This window comes from Chenopodium album, chromosome 16 (genome assembly GCF_948465745.1).
Source record: "Chenopodium album chromosome 16, dcCheAlbu1.1, whole genome shotgun sequence".
NCBI lineage: Eukaryota > Viridiplantae > Streptophyta > Magnoliopsida > Caryophyllales > Amaranthaceae > Chenopodium > Chenopodium album.
The window spans coordinates 50,668,377-50,690,960 of NC_137849.1; the positions used below are offsets into that span (position 1 = coordinate 50,668,377).

The 22,584-nt window shown below is 33.0% G+C and overlaps 2 protein-coding genes across 2 annotated transcripts; both read right to left on the reverse strand.

Annotated features, from left to right (window-relative positions):
- Window positions 1-9,811: 9,811 nt before the first annotated feature.
- On the reverse strand, window positions 9,812-11,296 carry LOC145586933 (uncharacterized). Its single transcript, XM_081643907.1, has 3 exons — window positions 11,091-11,296; window positions 10,823-10,952; window positions 9,812-10,693 (listed from the first exon to the last, which is right to left on the reverse strand). The coding sequence occupies exons 1-3, from the start codon at window positions 11,221-11,223 to the stop codon at window positions 9,988-9,990; spliced, it is 969 nt and encodes a 322-aa protein (XP_081500033.1). The 5' UTR covers window positions 11,224-11,296; the 3' UTR covers window positions 9,812-9,987.
- A 3,197-nt stretch (window positions 11,297-14,493) lies between these two features.
- On the reverse strand, window positions 14,494-22,538 carry LOC145586932 (O-fucosyltransferase 9-like). Its single transcript, XM_081643906.1, has 10 exons — window positions 21,862-22,538; window positions 19,843-19,915; window positions 19,005-19,072; window positions 17,365-17,453; window positions 16,523-16,720; window positions 16,201-16,405; window positions 15,916-16,083; window positions 15,581-15,748; window positions 15,312-15,502; window positions 14,494-14,951 (listed from the first exon to the last, which is right to left on the reverse strand). Exons 1-10 carry the CDS (start codon window positions 22,330-22,332, stop codon window positions 14,780-14,782), a joined length of 1,803 nt encoding a protein of 600 aa, XP_081500032.1. The 5' UTR covers window positions 22,333-22,538; the 3' UTR covers window positions 14,494-14,779.
- Window positions 22,539-22,584: the final 46 nt, after the last annotated feature.

Sequence of the window (22,584 nt, forward strand, 5' to 3'; positions counted from 1 at the left end):
TGTGATAGTGATTGGGCGGCATGTCCTCTGACTCGTCGTTCTTTGTCTGGTTATATGGTTTTTCTTGGTCGTTCCCCTGTCTCATGGAAGACTAAGAAACAACCGACAGTTGCTCGTTATTCTTCAGAATCTGAGTATCGTGCTATGGCAGTTACTACTTGTGAATTAAAGTGGTTGAAATCTTTGTTGTTCTCTCTTGGTATTTTGCATTCCAAGCTTATGAAGTTGTATTGTGATAGTCAATCTGTTCTTCATATTGCTAAAAATCCTGTTTTTCATGATCATACTAAGCATATAGAGGCGGATTGTCACTTTGTTCGCGATGAGTTGGTGAATGGTAATCTAGCTAGTGTGTATGTTCCTACAGGTCATCAGTTAGCAGATATTTTGACGAAAGCACTTGGGAAGCGACAGTTTGGTTTTCTCCTTAACAAATTGGGCATTCGTGATTTACATGCTCCAACTTGAGGGGGAGTGTTAGGATATATTTTAGTTAGATACACTTTGTGAATATATTTGTATATATCTTGTTAGGAGTTTTATGGCAAGTTAGGTTAATGTTGTAAACCTACATATATGTGATTAATGGTAAAGGCTTATCAAGCCGTTTTCTCCTAAATATTTTCTTGAATTTGGCAGATAGCACCTTCCCCAAAGCAGTATTATAAATTTGATTATATGTTGAGAGTGGATCTAACGTTTAATTAATCTCTAATATTAGCGTAAAGAGCCACAAGAATAAAATGTTAGATAATTTTCCTTTTTTTATTTATTGAATCAATTAAGCAAAGGACGAAACAAGTTAGGTAAGTGTAACATGGGTTCGTGCCTGGACTTCTAAAATTGGGGTTCACCTCATCATGTTGACTATCTTAGCTTTCAGTTCATAATGTATGTTGACATGCATGTTGTCATCTTTTATAATTCGTATAAAATAATCCCTCCGTTTTATAACTAACATTTAACATCATATCATACCTATTTTTATTTAAAAGTTGATTTAAAGTATAGCTCATACTTAATATGTTGTCGAATGAGGAAATTTTACCATAAAGGAAATGAGTCAAACTTAATGATATGAATTGAATACAATGCCTGTCATGCCCATTTTGAATAAATAACAAAATATCTAAAAATTATTAAAGGAATTTGTTAACGTGACACAATATGTAGTATTATCTACGAAAGATTAGCATGTATGAACTCAATACAACGACAATATATTCTTGTAGGGAATATTTCAAGCATTACGATAACCCCAAACTTGAACCCCACTGTGATCATACACTAAAGTACGGTGGCGTTCCAAAGGGAAAGAAAAAGAGCAAAAAGAGTCGCCAACAAGTTGCAAGGAACTTGTAAACCCAAAAGACAATCCAAAAGGACCATCAACTACTCCATAAGGTCTTGAACCAAACAGGGTCCGGGGATGAAGGTACGAATCCAATCTACAAAAGAAAGGACCCGCCCTATAAAATAGGCCTCTACTTTGTTCTTCTCATATTCATGTGCGCTTTTCGAATAACATACAAACATTATATTAATCCTACCCTGTTTAATATATGTTGGTTGAATATTAATGCACAAATAAAACTATTATTGGCGATCACTTGAGTTAAAATCATATTAGCCTAAACCGAATTAATAATTATCTTATTAAGCGTGATTTCAAGTACAAATTCCCTTTAACAATCATAAAAGGTGTGATCAAGCAATAATAATAAAAAATATATATCAAGCAACATAATAATAAAACATAAATAATAATCATCATAATAATCATAATAATAATCATCATAAGGCATAATAAAGCTTGATAATAATAGCAAGATCCTAGGCATGATACTAATAAGATTAATAACAAATCCTAGCATGTCACTAAACAATAAAGATCAAAGATTTAAACCTAACATGGTACTAACATGATATTAGAAAAAAGTAAAGGCACCCTAAACATGATACTAGAAAGCATAAAATAACATCCTAACATGATACTAGAAAGCATTAAAAGCATCCTAACATGATACTAGGAATCATAAAACAATAATAAGCATGCAATCTACATTGTGAATAAAATAGGGAGTAAGCTAATCTACTTACTTTGAAGCCTCGTACCTCTTTCTAATAACAAAATACACGAGTTAGTAACTTCAATGAAAATAATAAACAATAATTAAAGAATTAACGAATTAAATTTTAATCAAATTAAATAAAATTTTGACTAGATTTGGACCAAACCCTCAGAAATTATCAACCTTGCACGTCTAGGGCGAAGGCAACTTCGAACTTGGCTAGGTGTTTCAAGATCTTGTGAATGCGGAATAGTGTTTGTAAAAAGGCTAGTTTAGAAAGAGAGAAAAATAAGAATTAAGTAATTCTTAAGAGGGAATAGAGAGAATTGATTGAGAGAATTAAGGAAGAATTGATGAGAGTTGATGAGAGATCATGAAAGTTGATGAAGAGTTGATAATTGTGAATGATTTCTGAAAACAGGAATTCGGACCCTATTTATAAGAAAAATAGTCCGGAAAAACATAGAATTTGATAAGGAATAAAACTCCACTCTGTCGCTAATCAAACCGACCTTGTCGCCAGAAATTTATCTTGTCGCCAGGCGACAGAGTCTGTCGCGAGGCGACAAATCTGTCGTTTGGCGACAGAGACAGTTTTTGCGGATTTTGTTTTTATCATATCTTTTGATCTAGAAGTCCAAATAAGTCATATAATATGTCGTTGGAAAGCTCTTGAAGTCTACTTTTAAATGCAATTAGAATAAGATTAAAATCTTTTGTCGATAAAAAGATATGGACGAAATAGTGAAAGGGTGTCAGTTTTGGATAGAGTTTCGTATATCTTTAATATCTTTTTCGTTATAGCTCGGATTTATTATTATAATATATCATTGGAAAGATAATTTCAAGATCTATCCAACCATATAAAATTTGGATAAAATATATGAGGCACGAAAATAATATCTGACTATCTTTGAACATCTTTAAATCCGAATAGAATTAGGAAAGTTTTAAAAAAGGAAAGTTTATATTCAAATCAAATTCCATGATCTTATCTTTTCAAAAAAGGATAATTAAGATATTTTAGAAACTTATAGAAGATTTTAATCAATCCTAATTAGTTTAGAAATAGGATTAAACCTTTGGACCCTCCACATGATCATTGGGTCGTAGGTAAAATCCGGTTTGGGCCCAGTTTAGTATTTTGGCCATAACTTCCTCATTATTCATCGGAATTGGGCTTATAATATATCGTTGGAAAGGTTTTTTAAAGCCCCATCCAACTACACCATTATTGGACCCTTATCATGGACCAAAATAAACTGAAATGGACGTTTTTATAAAATAGAGTGGGTTTTCGAAAACAGAAAAAGAGATTTTTAATAAAAACTAACCGCAACACTTGACTTTTCACACTTTCACCTCATTCGATTATGTTTCGACGTGACAGGTATTCATCACTGGGTTTGATTTTGGGGAGACACAAATGGGTGTCTACAATTCTTAACCTTATTTCAAACACAGCTAAATAGAGCTCGAGGTCCGCTGACACTACACATGACATGAGACTTGATAACCGGGCCCATGCCCAACTCTAGACAGGAGGGAGTAGTAAGTCGTACGTACTACAACTGTACAAGTACAAAAAAAAAAAAAAAAAAAAAAAAGAAGGCCAATAAATGACGAAGGATATGGATATAATGAAAGGAAATAACTAAATAACATAAAATAAAGATAGTAAAAGGGCCGACATATAAGGGAATGGGAAGAAGAAGACAAAGTTAGGTACACTATCTGAGCGTAACCCCAAGGTACCAACCATCATCCACCACTCTCGATCATCACTTCCAAATCTACTCTTCTACCATCATATTTCGTAGTACTTCTTTTTCGTACCTTTTGAATTAGAGTAGTAGATTTTTTTACGGGCATTATTTATATAGTAGTATTACCTTTTAACTTTCTAAAGTGTTTGATTCTTTGGAGTAGTATTAATTAAAGGCCTGTTCTAATTGACTGAGCTGAGTTGAATTGAGCTGAAATTATTGGAGCTGAATTGAACTGAGCTGAATATTTTATAAGAAAAGGAAATTAAGATAAGAACTGAACTGAACTTATTAGAGCTGAATGGAATGAACTGAAAATAAGCTGAAGAGAACATACCCTTAGTACAGTATGAAAAGGTGGATAAAATTCAAACCCGTGATCTTTGTATCATACTCAATCTTGAAATCATATTAGAGGACTAAATCAACCAAAAGTTTAAGCTATTGGTTGAAATTCAGGATCGATTTATATAGTCTATCACATTATTATAGATTATTGGAAAAAAAAAAAAAGGAAATGTATATTTCAAAAATTAAGGATAAGTATTGTATCCAAAAAGCAAGAAATAGTTTATAAAAACGGTGTGTTTGAGGTGATAATACTAATATCAACTAGAGTTTATGCTGAGTTGGCTTTTAAGTGTAAGAAAAGCCGATATATATCTTGGGTCTTGACTAGTAAGAGCTAAAAGCCTAAGGAAAATGCTTTTGATTTCATCATCATATGCCTTTTAGCAGATTTCATGGGGTAATTATGTATCAATGTATCATACCTCTACAATAAACAATTATTATGAAAAACAAATTCCGATCTGTTCAACTTATAAGTTTCGATCAAATCTTAGCTTCAATCATTCTTTCGGTGGCTCAAATACACTACAAGATTTTTTTTCCTTCGTTTGACGAGCATACAATAGTTGAATTCTTGACAAAAAAAAATTGAAAAACTCTCTTTTCTTTTTTCTTTTTTTTTTTCTTTTTTTTTTTTTTTTGATTTTATGAACAAAAATAGTTAAGAAAGAATTCGAACTTGATTAAATTTTATCAAATTCAACAACAGTATAGTTTATTTGATTCATTATTCATTTAGTGTATTCCCCATCGATACACGCAAGGATATACTTACAAACTATTACAGTCTCAAAATATCATAAAATCTCTATCTCTATTCAAATTTAATAAATTTCAATCGAAATAGTGTCCTGATTATATAGAAGGTGCACTTTCTATCACAGAAGGTGTAAGTGTGAGAATCGAACCCTGACCACAGCAAGAGGAGATGGAGGGACTCACCATCCTTTCACTCCTTGATCCTCGTCTAGGCCAACAAGATGTGTAATGAACTTATATTAGGTAATTTAATTGTAAACTCGTAAAAAAAAAAAGGTAATATAATTGTAAAGAACAAACAAACCCTTAAAAATTTTCGTGATTTGACTTTGTCATTTTCACCATGTGATATGCTCAGAGTCTTTAGTCTCTACACCAAGAATTAATTAGTTAATTAATTAATCATATTAGTCTCTTCACAAAGAATTTAATTAGCTCACAATCCGATCCAGATGCATGCATGCTAATAATAATTACAACCCTGAATTTGTCTTAAAATGTAAGATACTCCAAAGTCTATAAACTAATCTTAATTTTCTAGCTAGGCAAATGGGCAGTAGTAGACCGTATTAATAACCTTATTAGAGTTCATATTATTGGGCAGAAACTTCAAAAGAATTTAATTGCATATTGGTCCCACATGTCATATATATGAATGATAAGTTTTATCTAAAAATTACTTTATCTGTTTTAATTAATTGCTGTTGTTCTGATTATGACTATTAACCAAACTAATTATCTGCATGCAGCTGTGTTTTGTATGTGAACATAATTGCTGGATTTTAATTAATTAACGCGGAGGGTTAAATTAAAGCAACATAAACAGTGAAGTTTATTGTAATCAAATAAAAATGAATGGTGATAATACATTTAAATTGCGGCTAGGAACTTGCATATTATATGGGATACATGTCATTGAACTTATCATGCAGCATAGTTTATTTTGTTGTACTTAAAGTCTAAAGGATGGCATCAATTTGATTCTCCAAAGCATGTTGCGTGAATTGAGCTAAATATCTCTATTAATGTTAAGAGTGATAGGCTGATAGCTATATACACTTCACTTTCTTTTTTTGTAGTGTTTATCATCTTACAGTTATCAAATTAGAGGGGTTTTCAACAATAGCCTAGACAGACAATCTTAAAAGTGTATTTTTAGTCCAAAAATCGAGATTTGGCCTAAAAAGTCCGATTTGATTTGACAAATCCGCCGCTATTGTGGATTTGGGCATAAAATTTTATACATATATGCCCGGCCTTATTAGATCAAATCATTTATTCCAGTCTACATCCAAAAGGGCTTCAGGTTCAAGCTCTTAAATGAATTTTTTTGCTGTTTCGTTATATACTACTCCGTAATTTTAATATCTCACTATTTACTTTTAATTAACTACTCCATTTTGTTACTAATATGCAAACTTAAATGTTATTTTTAGTTATTACTAATTAAATGATCAAACTTATTATAAAAACAGAGGAAGTAGTCCGTAATTTTAAGTAGGTTAAGATACCATTACCAATTAGAATGAGTAGTTGCAAGGAATCCAATCCCAGAATCCACACTGGAAATGCACATGACAAATGAAAATCTTTCTCTCTCGATCGATCCTAAAGGGTTTCCCTTAGTTGTGAGTGTTGGTACCCCACATTATTACACCATCTCATCTTTAACTAACCAACTGTATAGTATGCTTTCTTTCTTTCTTTGTTTCTCAATCATTCTTTTGTTTTATTTAAGAGCCCAGATTTGGTTACCTACCCTCCTAACATGTCACATGTTTCCTCCCTTCTCTATTCTCACCTCCCCTCTTTCCTCTTTTTTCATTGGAAGTTGCTTACTCCTTTTTTAATCAATATCTTAACTACCTACCACCTTTTCTTATCATCAATACCTTTTAATTACTAATTAAGGAGTAACAATTATGCATGCCTATGTTGTTGTTACATTAATTAATCGTGTCTTCGAATAATACCCGGCCTTATTTCATTCTGCGTAAGAAAATACATTTTATCTTAACATGCAAATCAGTTCAGCTTAATTATTTCTCGTTATAATTTATTACAGTACATTATTCTGATTACCAATTATGCATGCCTAATAAATAACCGTGTGATCATTATTACTTTTATTACTACGAGTATAATCATGCAACATGTACAATAATAAATTAAATATGGGCTTAAAGTCTCAAATGATCGATATTAGGTATCTTCAAAGCTACATAATTATGAGAAGAATTAACAATAATAACTTGTACTTACGAATATCACTAATTAAAGTGAGAAGGTATAAAGTTAGGTAGAGAATAAGAGAAATTAAAGACCTGCCATTGTTTGTGTAAAAAAACAGATAAAATAAATTTATATAATAAGATTTGAATATTTGATGCATGTGGATTATATTGTAGGCAGATGAGATGGATAAAATTGAAGCTATAATTCTTATAAAGTTTGGTAAACAGACAGTTTTGATCAGAATTTGCTGGACCTTCTCTGTCAATATTATTATTGCTTTATTTTTCATTTTTTGGGAGTTTACTGATGGAATTACTAGCTGATTAATTAATGCAAGAATAATTAAGATTGTTCAAACTAACTATAGACAACATAGGCACTAAACTCGATGTCAAGTGTCGACTTTCTTCAATCATTTATTGTCAACTTTTTTGTTCGGTCAGTACTAAACGCTACAGGTTCGAATTTTATTAGGCCACTTATTATTAGTTGCTTAATTTTAATGTAGAAATAGTACTTTGTATTAATCATTCATATATACTCTGTATATTTTTACTATATAATATACATTGTATCATGACCATTATATATATATAAAAATAGAGTTTAAAACATATTTCTGGGCTTTAACCAAAAGCTTAAGTTGATGGTTGAGGTATAGGAATATGTTTTATACACTATCAGCTTAACGAAAAGCTTAAGTTGATGGTTAAAGTCTAAAAATAATATATTTTATACTCGATTAACTCAATCAAAAACTTAAGCTATACTCTATCAATATGGATCATTCTCTTGATTTTAAAAACCATACCTGTATTAATCATTTATATATACTTTGTATATTTCTACTCCATAATATACAATAATCCATCATGATTGTGAAGTCTGTAATAGTTATTTTTTATTTATTTTATAAAATAGGGTAATGATATACATAGCCTTTAGGGCTATGTATAAGTATTAAATATACTTCCTAAAATGGAATTAAGTTGGGAATTCATGACAAAATCACGTACAAATCAGTGTAATTAATGTAAATTTATCATTAATATTTCTTTTTTTAGCTCCTTATACATAGCCTTTAAGGTTATGTTTATCATTTTCCTATAAAATAATATATAAAGAGAAAAAATCAAAATTGAATAAGCAACCGAAGCACACAATAATGCATAAGGTTACCAATTATACGAGGAATTCTGAATCCGAAACCAAGAGAAGTAAAATATTGATAGGTGCATCCCTAATAAAATAATAATTGAATAATTCAAATAGTGTATTATTAACGCACGGTTGCTCTAATAAATCACCCCGTGTATAAAGTTAATAAACTATGGGACATGAATATCCGAAAGTGTATAGTCATATTTATAACGGCATTCAACCTTAGAATACACAAGTGATACAACACATTAATTAGTATTTACATGAAATTAACAATGTAAATGTAATTTATAACTCAATTGTTTAATTATTCATACCAAATTTATGACTCATTTATTTATTTATTTATATCGTCACATTCACTGCATAATTTTTTTACAAGCTAGAATCCTTGATCCAAAAGTACAATTAATAAAGTAATTAAAAGTTTAAGAAAAAGGTGTTGGTTTTACAATTCCATCAAAGCATAAAATTAAAGAAGTTTGAATCAAATATTAGCTAAAACAAATACATTGTTTATATATTTTTGTTTTCTCTTTATCTCGCTCTCTTTCTTTAATTATCAATTTTACTTTTGGAGGAAGGAATCACGGTTTCTCACTTAATCTTCTTTGTTGAGTCAGCATAATCAGTTATCTTACGAGTACTTATCTATCTGCGGATGAAAATCAAGCTAAATAGTATAGTAGTACTTCCTTTTTGGAGAAAGGCTAGTTACAAAAGCTAAAATAATATTGAACTCATTTCTAGTCATTTGGGTCAATCAAGATTATCCTTAAGCCAGATATGTATGTTGTCTTTTATTTTCGATCAATACTACTCTAATGAGTGGTTTACTTGCGATGTTAAATTTACTGATATAATTTTTAAATTTAAAAAGGTGATAAAGACCGAGAATCATTTATACGGAGTATACAATACTCCATACATAATATACGCACAGTTGTACAACGTATGGCATAGTAAATTGAACTTTACATATATACCAATCATAAAAAATTAAAAAAAAATAAATAAATAAAAACTAATAATTATGATTAAACATGCTATAATTGGCAATACTATTCAATACATCACTCCATTAATATTGGAATGGGAAAATTGGTGATTTTACAAAAAAATACAATATTTCAGACATTATATTCGAAAGAACATTATTGACATATCCAAACCTAAGAGCATTGCTTAATGTCAAAATAGTACATAGACTCGATTAAACATTAAGAACAATAGTTCAATCACAATGTGTGTGAGTGCACACACTATAGATCCCGGAAGTGATAATAAAAGTAGGAATGATGATACTAGAATTAACCACACAAATAAGTCCGCGGCCTTACACCATTGGGAAACGAGAATTTTCTTATAATTAAACTTCAACAAAACTCGATTCGACATGCTAACGTCGTAGTGCCAACAATATATATGGATAAGATAAAAACAAATTTTAAGAAAAACACAAAGATGTGAGTGAATAAAAGATTTTCTTGAATTCCCATTTTGATAGGACAAAAGATAAAAATCAAAAGATTTGGGACCCCCCAATTTAATACAATTTGGTAGGGGGAGTTAGTGAAAGCATTTATACCAAAACCTAAAAATTAAAAAGAAAAAGGGGTACCCCTATTAATTCAATTCAATTTCTATGAACCCAACGGCCCAATGTAACTAGAATAAAAATACCCACTTTTTGTCTCACAATTACTACAACCTCCTCCATTATTTTTAACTACACCATTCATTTGAAACCCTAATTCACAACACGAACATTTTGTTTCCCCATTTTGCCCTTTATAAAGGAACTCAAACGGGCCCTGAATCGGGCCTCGTCTCGGGCTTTGACCCGCAGCATTCGACTCCGCGCTACTCGCGGTAGAATTACGGGCCTCGCCCTGAAACTGTGTAAGCCCGATGGTCAGCTCCAGATCAATCCCATCCTGACCCAATCGGACTTGGCCCGAACCCGAAACCCGACCCGTTGGCCCGTCGTCCGTGGTGGTGCCACTGTTGCACGAATCACTCTTCTTCACCAAATTGTTATCTATCACGGAAAAATCTGTGCAAGGGTAACCTTTCTTGAAGTCAATCGTGTTAGAAATCGGTCCGAATTGCGTGATTATTGGCGGGTTTTTTGCCGTGTTAAAACCCAGAATTTCCGGCGAGTTTTTCACAGGCACGGTGGTTGTTGCGACGGCGGATCCACCATCAACGGCGGCGGTGGGGTTTAACGGGCGGTGGGTAATCGGGTCAAGGCCCCGGCTAATAAGCTTACGCTTAATATGGGTATTCCAGTAGTTTTTAATCTCGTTATCTGTTCTTCCTGGTAATCTGCCAGCAATTAGGGACCACCTGTCACAAAATAATTTAACTAAATATTGTTAATAAATTTATCCAAACAAAAATATAATGATAATTTTAATTTTGGGGTTGAATTTAATTAAATTATGGAGGAAAAAAAATGAGAAATTGACATATTACTTGTTGCCAAGCAAACTATGAAGTTTAATGATGAGTTCATCTTCTTCTTCAGTAAAATTGCCACGCTTTAGGTCGGGTCGAAGGTAATTTATCCACCGTAATCTGCAACTTTTACCGCATCTAAGCAAACCTGAAAATAAAAAGGTAATTCATTAAGGGCTTGTTCGTTATCATTTTCTTAAAAATAGTAGAAAAAGTAGTTTTTAGTTTTCTGTTGTCATCTAGCGGTTTTAAAATGATAGATAGATAAAAAGGGACGTAGACGTACCGGCAGCTTTGGGGAGGGAGCGCCAACAGCCTTCGCCGTGGAGACGGATATAATCGATGAGACGTTGATCTTCCTCTTTGGTCCAAGCACCTTTGTTAGTGTGAGCTTTCTCACAACAAGGGGAGCGTCCCATATTTTATGTTTGTTATAGGTTTTGTACCGTGTTTGTTTGTATATATTTAGTTTCTAAATTGGTGGGGAGAAGAAAGGGAAAGAAAAAGAGAGGGATTTATATAGTGAGGAAAGAGAGAGGGAGGAAAGAGAGGAGTAAGAAATGGAAGATGATTGGAGGGTAACCCTATAGACTCGATTTTTAGGTATTTGACCACTTTTTGGTAATAAAATTATCAAAGATAAATTATTATTTTAAAAAACAAAATATATTTAATGGTTAATAAAACAACAAGAGGTAAAAGTAAAACAGTAAAACAATATAAATAAGGAAAGTAAAAAAAGGGGGGATTTGGTAGGTAGGTCTAGTTTTACGTTGGATATGGACAAGTGGGGCACCATTTTAATGAAGTACTATTGTTGTAGTTAAATTATTGTTGTTAATTGTAGTTAGTTGGTTAATTAAATAGAGAATAATGTATGTTAAGGTAAGGTAAGAGAGAGAAAAGGAGAGAGAGTCACATGTAAGATATAAAGATGCAGTAAGTGCATGTGGCATGAAGGTTGTCCCACAAGTTAAGGGGCACGTGGTATTATGTTTTTGGTCATCCTATCTTCTTTTGCTTCTTCCTTCCATCATCTCTATTACTCTAAATCATAACATTGTCATATTGGTTAAATGTGAAGTAATGTAATCCTCTTATGGAAATTATATTATACTTTTCCTAATAGATAAAGAATTACATTCATGATAATTGATTAATACTTGCATCATTTATTTAATTAGTTGGTGAATTGAATGATTTAATTGATCTAAGGGTCTATTCACATTTATTAAATTGAACTGAATATTTTATGAGAAAAGAAAATTAGGAAGTGAACTGATTGAAGCAGAGCTAAACTGAATTGAAATTAAGCTGAAGTGAACAGACTTTAAGAACAACTTTAATGACGACGAATAAATTAGCTTACTATGTCACCTAAGATTGCAAAACTAATCTTCCTTTCTACCTACTACCTCTAAGAGGCTAAGAATTAATAATGGACTTGTTGTAATATTTAAATTTATAACCTAGTAATAATATATCGAGCTATTTTTACTCTAATTTAGACTTAAATAAAATATATGTACGGCATATGATTATGTGAATTATACATTTATAACACATCAAATTAAATTGCATGCTCTTTGAATTTTCCTAATTTCAAATTAAACTAAAAGCAAGACTACCAAGTACCAACACAACTTCTCAATTTGAATGAAATAGTGTTATATCATCAATTGGATCAATGATGCTTGGAGATGCTTCCAAAGTCAAAAAGACAATGCAAAAATTCCACAAAGTAACCGATTGCTAATTGATGACGATCAACAAATTTTAGCGTAATTGCACAAGAAACGAAGAGTTCTTTCTCCCATCAAGTGGTATACAGACTATACACTATTCTTGCCTTAAACCAAACCATGCATATAAATACACCCGCCGTTTATAAATCCTAACGTAGATAACTTTGTTCATACTCTGTAACATATAACACCAATGCATATGAAGTCAAAGTTTAAAATCTACTTTTCTTTTTAAAAAATCTCAATTTGTTAAAACATTGTATCTTTTGAACTTGATTATTTTTCATATAACAAACTGATCAAACATGTATAAGTGTATAACTAATCGCTTCATGAATACTAAGAAACTGAAGTTCATACAAACTCCATATTATACATTATATCTGCACATGATTATATGAAATCATATTCATAAAAATAACTACTACGTATAAAAAAGAAATTCCTAGAAGTTTTTTATGTCACTAAAAAGTAATCAAGATGTCCCTAAAATAGAAAGAACCAACTTTAACAATAAACACAACTATACCTAAATGAAGGGAAGTATTAAAGGCAATCTTACACCAAATTTTACCAACCTTAAACAGTGCCGATATAAAATGGAAAAGTACCAACACATTCTTTAACAATACAATAAAGGCCAAAAAATTGGTTAGATCAACATTCAAGAGTCTATTTTCCACTTTTTTTTTAAAAAAAAAAAAATTGATTAAACAATTAATAATAATTCCGGAAAATGGTCACTCACTAGAAAGTTTAGTCAAATACAGATTATAATTAAGACATAGGAAATCGGACATAAATATTAGCAAGTTAATCAACATTATTAAAGTAAAAAAAACAACCCAAATATTAGTAGGTTATTTAATCAACGTTATTTGTAAAAAGTCAAAAAAACAACCCAAAAACAGGGAGATTGAACAAGGTTTACACAATTTTTTTAGATGTCATACACTGGGTTGGTAACCCACCTCTTAGCCAAGTGATAGTCATCCTCTTTTTATGGAAGTCCAAATAGCTAGATCATCACTATTATCAATCAACTTTATTTATTTAATACGCGATAGTTGCCTAGTTTATAACAGTGATAATAAATTTGAATTTTGAATAACGGATTGTTTGAGTGAAGGGGATAATTTTTTTGATTGGTAGAACATTGAACTACTTTGGATTATATAATCTAATGATTCTAATCAATAATTTCAACTGTATAATAATTTTAAAATCATGACATTTCATCTGTTTTATAAAACTGACATGCTTCGTATTTGAACTCATTTGCATTATTAACGTGCTAAATTTGGCTAGATAGATTTCTATAATCAATATATCAAAACAAGAGTAATAAAACTTATAATGCAAAGTACTTCAAATAAACACTCAATAGGCTAGATAGATTTCTTTAATCAATCTATATTTTCATAAGATCAACTTTTTATAATTAATTAAATATACTTAATTAGAAATAAAAATGACTAACTTGTATACAGTATACTACAAAGTGTCCGTTCAAATTGTATCAATAATTTTGAAATGAAAAGAATACTTATTTTGTATGTATAGTAATTTTTCTTGGACCTACCTTGTTATCCCTTGTAATAAGTTGATAACTCACAATTTTGAAGCATAGTAAAGCCAAGGAATAATGAAGGGGTAAAAACAAATAATACTGTATTGTTAACCCCACTCAATAATATTAAAAAATAAATAAAAATGGGGTGATTAGGTGTATTATTAATTTATTAGTAGAAGTATATTTTCAATGACAGTTATTGGGCTATAATGATATAATTCTGTTTAGCACCGAATAATGTCAGAGTCATGGCTTTTTCTGAGATTCCATCTCACCAAAATCCAAAAAGGTTTATGGAAAGGAGACAATCTTCCACGAACATTTGACTTATAATTACAATGGAGAATCATGGTAGATTAAAAGTAGATAACTTTTTAAACAAACATAAATTTGAATTAATTAATAAATTAATTAATTTACATTGTAGCAGCTCGAATTGTACAAGGAATAATTCGAATTCTAGCACCTATGTATCAAAGAATCAGTAGCTAATTTCTCATCTGAACTAAAGCAATAAGGTAACTTAGTTTAGTAAATTGAATGAAATTACTGGGCTAAAAAAAATTAACTATATATTATCGAACCATATACAAAAATGTATGGCGATCATTTTGAATTCTTGGTAGAGTTGTAAGAATTCGTGTGGGTCAAAAAATTTCAAGATAAACTAAGCGTACAATTTCCGTGCATTGCATTTGTATCAGCCTCCTGACACATACAATCTGGCATGGGGAATGTGTATAGTGATGCCGTAGGTTTTTTCATCTCACAACCCTTTAAATCACTACGGTTCAGCATATCTTGCATCTGGTACTGAAAAGTTTCCCATCTGCATTAACATATTAAGTAGCATGTAAGCAAGCCGAATAAAAAATGATGCATCATGTGATTACTGTAAGAAAGTTCAGCTCATCAATCCTGTTTCTTGAACATTGTGGATTACTTTATAATGCCAAGAAGAACATTACGAATTAGTTTAAATGCCAAGAAGAGAGAATTCTGATCCAGAGTCCATTAACTCAGTTCCAAAGTCAATGTCCTAAACTTTAGATTTAAAAATATTTGCCATTTTAGCTTCTTAATAACAGTAAAATATTTTTACTGATATAGAAACTCCACCTATGATCCGATTGTCAGTCTGTCACGAACTGTATAGGATTATAAACAATGACAATGATTTTGCGATTACCTAACATCAGGGTTGTCAAACAATAGAACTAGCTTCCTTTTGTCAGGTATGATTGTCTTCGAATGCCCTCCATAGATATAACGCCGATGACCCATCAAAAAGTGGGGAAAATTTCCTCCCTGGGTAGTGATGAACACCTCGCTGTGAAGGCAAACCGTATAATCAAGGGCGGCCAACCTGGACAAATGGCCCTGAAATAAAAAAGTTGTCATGCTTTCAACATGGCTATCCTAGCAGACAGTTTTCATACAGTAGTACCATATTAGTACCTGAAATGGGGCAAGTTCTTCAGGGGTTGCTAGCGTATCTTTTGTCTCCAAAAGTGGGAAAAGCTTTCTAAGAGGTGCCATGAACTTATCCGCTTTATAAATCATCCCAGCAGCAACATACACTACAGTGGTATTGTCAAAACCCATACCTCTAAGCATCATTCCCACCTGAGCAAGAAGAGAGAAATCACTTTTATATAAGGAAACATAGGGAGGGTAAGAGAAGAATGGACTACATTACAAATGATAATTAAAAAAGTAGGGAGACAAACTAACAAGAAAAGTATACTGCGTAGAATCAATAGACAGTTGTTTGTCATCGAACTGTGTCATACCTCTATTGGAGTTAGCGGGCATTTTCCATCCCTTCTTATTGCACCAGGCCGTATGACTCGACCCCTTCTACGAAATTTTCCTCTCCAGCCTTTTTCTCTAGCAATATCCATTTCCTGTTTTTCTTCTTTTCCTCCATCATATATACAGCAGGAAAATGCAACCATATCCTGGAAGAAGATAACTTTTAGATACAAATATGGTAGGAGCTTGATATATCAGAAGGCATCTACTTTTCCCGACTTCAAGTATCAGAGACATTTTTAATGTCTGATCTTCTTGCCTACCTTTTCAAAGCGCAGATGCACTGACACATACTTCCCCCCACTCCTTGAGCTTCTCTGAATCATTCTTTGAACCATGACCTCTGCCAGTGACCGTATAGGCTGAGAAAACCGCAGGGCTTCAAAATTTGCCAAGCATCGTAGCCCTTGAACCTCTGGAGGTACTGTGTTAGCCAATCTATTTGAAAATGGTGCTACACGTACAGCCCTGCAGAGAAGAACACAAATTAAGGCTTATATAGGATAAAGTTATATATTCTGTAATATTGTAGTAGAATGTTCAGGGGACAGCAGAAGAGAACAGTGCACTAGAGTAAATTCATACCCCAATGATAATAGTTTTGGTAGCACTTTTTGCAGGTAATATGCAGGACTTGACCAAGCCTTTAACCTCAGGTTCACAATGCTGCTAATATTATGGTTATACCGCTGGAGAATATCTTCTGGGAGCTGCCTTACTACGTTCACCTTATTTCTAAGAGCATATATGAAGAAATCTTCATCGAATATTTCACCAAATTTGCTGAGATGAGGAAATAAATACATGAACAACAAAGATGATGAACGCCTTAAATCATTCCAAGTTAAATGGTGACCACATAAAGTATATATAAAACAGCTAATGATAAAACTTTTGATGCTAACCCATAGCCTTGATGGGATCACTAACATCAAAAAACACAACCTCTATCTTTAATAAATGCTCAAGACTCATCAATTTAAAGGAAAAAAAAATATAGTTAAATGGAATCTTGTTAGATTCATCTCAATTTGAACTTTCATAGTTATAACTTGAACACATGAAAAAGTTTTTGTGAGTATTATCTGGGAAGGAGGGAGAACAAACATTATTGGTTTACTACTTAAGCTTAATTATCGTTACGAAACAAATATGATCAGCATCTCAATACAGGATCAATGGGTGCTCAATCTGTCCATACTGCCATCGATACAACAGTCATCCTTAAACTCCACGAAATTTTTGTATGAGCTGGTTGCACTTTTATACTCCAAAAGCTATCCTAGGGCTTGAGCACTAGTAGTTGATCCTCATAAAGAAATTCCCAGATAACAAACCATCAGATGTGAAAAAATGCATGCACCTCCAAATGGCAGTACATTTTCCATTTTTCCATAACTTAATAGTAAAGCACTTCGAGATGGTACCTGGAATCTCGCCAAACACTATTTAAATGAAATATTGGAATAACAAGAGTTGCATTCAACAGCCCTGCCACTGCTACTGCATCACAAATCTGAAATTTGAAATTACAGAGAATATAAGAAATAGCAACTAAAACTTTATGAGAAGATTCAGATTTCAATCACAGAAAATGTTTCACATTAAGAAGAAAGGAAATAAAAAAGAAAACATATATACAACATATTATCTACCATGAAGCATTAAACCGAAACATCTAGGAATCATACATTTATTCAATCATATATCACAGATGCAACCGAATCAATAACATGCATGAATTAGATATGAGTTAAACCAATACCGTGACGAACATAACTTATGTGGAACATTATCAAATGGCATAGACCTTTAGGTACCCCTTCCACGGCTCCATGGCCCACTTCCATGAGTTACTTTATTGGGTATACTTCACAAAGGAGGAGATTCTATGAAGAGCTAAGAGGTACTTCTTTCTCTCCTTCACAGCACATTCATGGGCTTTAAAACATTGAAAACAAGGTTAACCAATAGGCATTGCCTATGGAGTCAATGTCGCTTTTTATCCCTCTTTGAAAATATTTCCGTCAATTCCATAAACAGCACAAGGGTCTGTTATCTTTTTATCTCTTAACATCATCTACTTCCAAGGGGCTGATTAAATAACTCTTGGAGGTTGCTCAAGGACCACAGGTTTTCCTCATTTTCCAATAGATTTTTCACAGGTGTTTAAAAAGGTCTCCTACACATAATCCTTGGCAGAGCTTTTTTGGGAGCAATTCATAAGCATATATTAGATGATTTGAGGTACTATTTATTTAGGACGGTCTTCCATCAACTGAAGGACTCATGCACATGAGCTATAGCTGCAATTCTTAGGGTGACCATGGTAACCTTAGGAAGTCACTTGAAAATCAAAACACAATGCTAAAGAGCTTTGCCACCGGAAGAAGTCTCACAAGAATAAATTTTGGCTTTTGCCAAGGGCTATTTTACTTTGACCCTTCCATTTTGTCTTACTATCGTGTTAAGCTCTCAATAGTTTTCACTCTACATGCAGGAACACAGCTGATTTTGAATCAGTATATGACTCTTGACACGATTTTGTCATATGTGAGATAAAGGATTCCTTCTCATAGCATTTTCACATTCTAGTCGGTTCAGAGTTTGGTGCTCCACATGTCAGCCTTTGTCTATGTTTCCCTTCATCTTTTTGCTTAAGCTGCCCTTATATTTCCTTACTCTCTATCTACCTATGTGCAATTTTTTGTGTTTCTTACCTGTTTTGCTACTACTAGACTTCTCATATGTATTTGGCATTCTGAAATTCTCTTCACCAGAGCAAGCTTACCTAATAATTTGTCCCCATTTTCTATTTGAAAAATGAAAACAAACAGTTTGTAATAGTGTAATTAGAGAAACTTTGCTAGCAAGTGAGATAATTTTCAAGTAAAACTGGACCTTGGAGAATTGTTTTCCAGCTAAAACACCATGTCATCTGAAAACATTCTGTTTTAAGGTTGTTAGTGTTTTAACATTGTACTAGCCTATCAAACGTATTATATTCTATGCGGAGAAGCCATACATAATAATTAATAAAAAACTACAAAGTGAGAAGCAAACATACTGAAAGACGTTGCTGATTAAGCCCACCATTTGCTTCAATTATAAAGTAACCATTAGACTTCGGCAGTTCTGAAACAAAAGGAGTAGATGAGGTGGCAAGGGTGAGGCAAAAGGTCAGGGACTCAAAAGCAAAAGATAAAGGGGAGAATACTTAGGTTCTGTTCTCCACAACTTATTTAGATAAGTTTCAGCAAAAAATGATTTAGTTCAACAAAAATAAGTCGACTTTAGGGGGGAAAGGCAATTCAAGTGAAAAGTTAAGTTCAGAGAAAATAAGCTAAGGAGAACAAAGCCTAAGGCCTTGTTTGGCAAATAGCTGTTGGCGGTTGGCTGTTGGCTGGTTCACTTGGCTTGTTTGACCAGCTGGAATGTTTGGATGTTTATAATGGCTTTTGAAATTGGCTGTTTATAAAAGTGTTTGGTAAATTAATTGTTGGTTGTTGGCTGTTTATTAGATAATTTGTGGGCCAACAAGCCAAAAGCCATTAAAAAAGCTACTCAAAGCAGCTTTTTTATTTTGGCTTAAAAGCCGGCTTTTTCGCTGGCTAAAAAGCCAATTACCAAACACATTTTTTGGCTGTTTGACTACATAAAAAAGTCAAAAGCCAAAAGCTATCCAAAAAGCCACCAAAAAGCCAATTACCAAACATGGCCTAAATAAAAATTGGGATATTTGATGTTGCCTCAACTCATTAGCCATAAAATTAGGCAATGGAATTAGCAAATGCTGCATCATACACGTATTATTTGGTTTAAGTTGGAGGTACATACTACTGTGTAAGTAGAAATAATGAGGAAAATCATTAATTTAAGCTTCATAAGGACAGTGAAAGTCAAACCTGTTTCAACAGCACTGTTATTTGTGCAGGGTTTCCAGCCTCGCTGATATCTTGAAGGCCACACTGTCGTCAACTGCATTATTTTGACAAAGAAGCTCAAATATAAGCCACGCATCAGAGAAAGAATCAAGGGTCTAAAATATTTGAACATGCTGAATGGCGAACCAAAAAATGTACCTAGAATTCTAATTCAATAGATCAAAATTGAAACCAGGTAAATAGAACATAAACATTAAGTATATGCATTGATTATAGCAAAGTTGTTATGAACAACTGAGACTTCTATAGCCATAAATTATATTCCGTATTGGTTAAAACTTACATATGCTAAAACTAAAGGTCAGCCTTCAAAACAATCTCATGAATCAAATATCATCGCTCTCTCCAGTCTGTGAGGAGACAATCTGGCATGCAATCCACTGCATTTCCTACACGAGCCTCCCAGATTAACATGTTAAAGAAGGAAGTCAGCAGTCAATACATGCCCCTTATGATACTGATATTGTCAGCAACTTAAAGCATTGTCAGAGCATTATTGTTTTGATTTTTTTAAGAGTTTTTTTTTTTTTTTTAAAAAAAAAAAATAAAATCCATCAGCTTGGATAGATATTGTTCTTAAAATTTGTTCGTTCAATTTACCCCAATAAACCATTAATAAAACTCAATGAAAAATATTCTAGATAACCTTCCTAACCTAAACTAATGCTGGATGAGAAAATGAAAACTTTAATCATTATCCTATTTAGTAAGCAGTACTTTGCTTGGTGAATTGAAGCTTTGCTCCCCTACTTAATAGGTAAATCATTGGAGCAACAGGACTAGATACTTGTATACTAGTTAAGCTCTTCGTAATATTTTTGAGCTAGTATAGATGTTTCTCACAGTACAGAGGCATAGTAGCAGCATGTATATAGGCATCCCATCCCTCGAGGCATGACAAAAATTATTTCTTCTTCCTAAGAGTATCAAAGAAGAGGAAATCCCCTAGCATAAAGATTTTGTTTGCCCGAACCTCCCCTTCCTCCCACGACACTCATTTAATCCCATGCGCGACGCCATATAGTAATCTCATGAGTTTAAGGTACAAATCAAAGAGTTCAACTATTGGTCTACTTGAATATAGACCATTACACCGATCCAAAGAGCTATTCTAAGAAATACACAGGACTTTGTAAATGAAGAACATTTGGAGAAGAGGAGCAACCAAGAGACTACCAATACCATTTCCAACCATTCATCAAATACCCCTCCCTCCTTCCTTTCTGCACACTTCTATCAATTAGTTTAAAGATGACCTAATTAAAAGTGGAGGAAGAAAAGAAATAATGCACAGCAATCTATACTTCCATTTACCCAATTTTTACCTCTTCATCATCTACTTAGAGAAAATACTTTACTAAGTACTTTGCAGTAATACTCAAATAGAGTACTATAAGCTAACTAAAAATCCAATATATTACCCAAGTGTTACAACTAACCTCTCATCCTTGCCTCTTAAATCTTTCTCGGGTTCACGAGAAACGCAGATATGGAGGCCAACAGACACTGAGATACCAACAAACTTAACTGATGTCCACATCCCACAAATACTTTGCTGATGAAGCTAGGTCCAAGTAACATAGCCCATCTCCATGACTAATAAGAGACAGCCTCACATTTTTTGAATGTGAGATAATAGTATAACTTCATAACTTTCATGGGTGTAATTAAATCAGTATGATCCACTCCCACCTAGAACTTGCTCCAACTAATATACTATCAACAAACTAAAGTAGTCACTAGTCAGTAATTGTCACCTTTCAGTTTCAAGCTACACCAAACAGGCAAACACTGCACATATCTTTGCATAACAATTTCTACCAACCAAACTAATAAAAGCTAACTACTCATTACATAAACAAACCAAACAATTAAATGCACATTTAAAACCCAAATATTCATTAAAAAAAAAAAAAAATTAAAAAAAAAAAAAACAATAATTGAAAATGTAAAATTAAAGGTCAAGTATGAAGAACATACAGCATTAGAGGAGTGATTGCCTTGATCAGATTCCAGAAAAGGCCAGAGTCTCTCAAAAACCTCAGGACTTCTATACAAAGAACCTGGCAACCTCGGCTCATCAAGAACAAACCCACCACTATAATCAGAATTTCCCTTTTTAATCTTCAAACCCCCAAGTCTCTCTCCTCCCCCAACTTTATTCTCCAAACTCAAAGAACCCATATACAGCAACATCCCAGTAATATACAATACAGGGGCAAACAACAACACCCCTTTTCTCCTAAAAACTGATGCAATCACAATGCACACCAACCGTTCGACGAAATTCCCAAGCTTCATCGACCCCCCAACTCCTCCCCTTCCGATTCCTGGGCCGGAGATCAGCCCATTGGGCTTCATTCGGGACGGCCGGAATCGGGGGGACGACGGCGGAGAAGACGACGGTGATGATGGGTTGAAATTCGGCCCAAGTCGACTATAACCGTGCATCAAATCAGGGGAAAGATTGAAACTTTTTATCTTTTTGGGGTGAATGATGAAATACCCAGAAAGATTAACAGGGTATTAATGATGAAATTAAATAGGTTAGCATAATTACCTTTAATGGTGTGAAATATGATGGGTTTTTTTGGTGATCGAGGAGAGAGAAAGTGAAGGTGAGTAACTATGGCGTTAAACAGGAGAGAGAGTGGAAGTGAGAGAGTGAAAAAAGGAAGAAGAAAGGGAGATACAGCGTGTGGG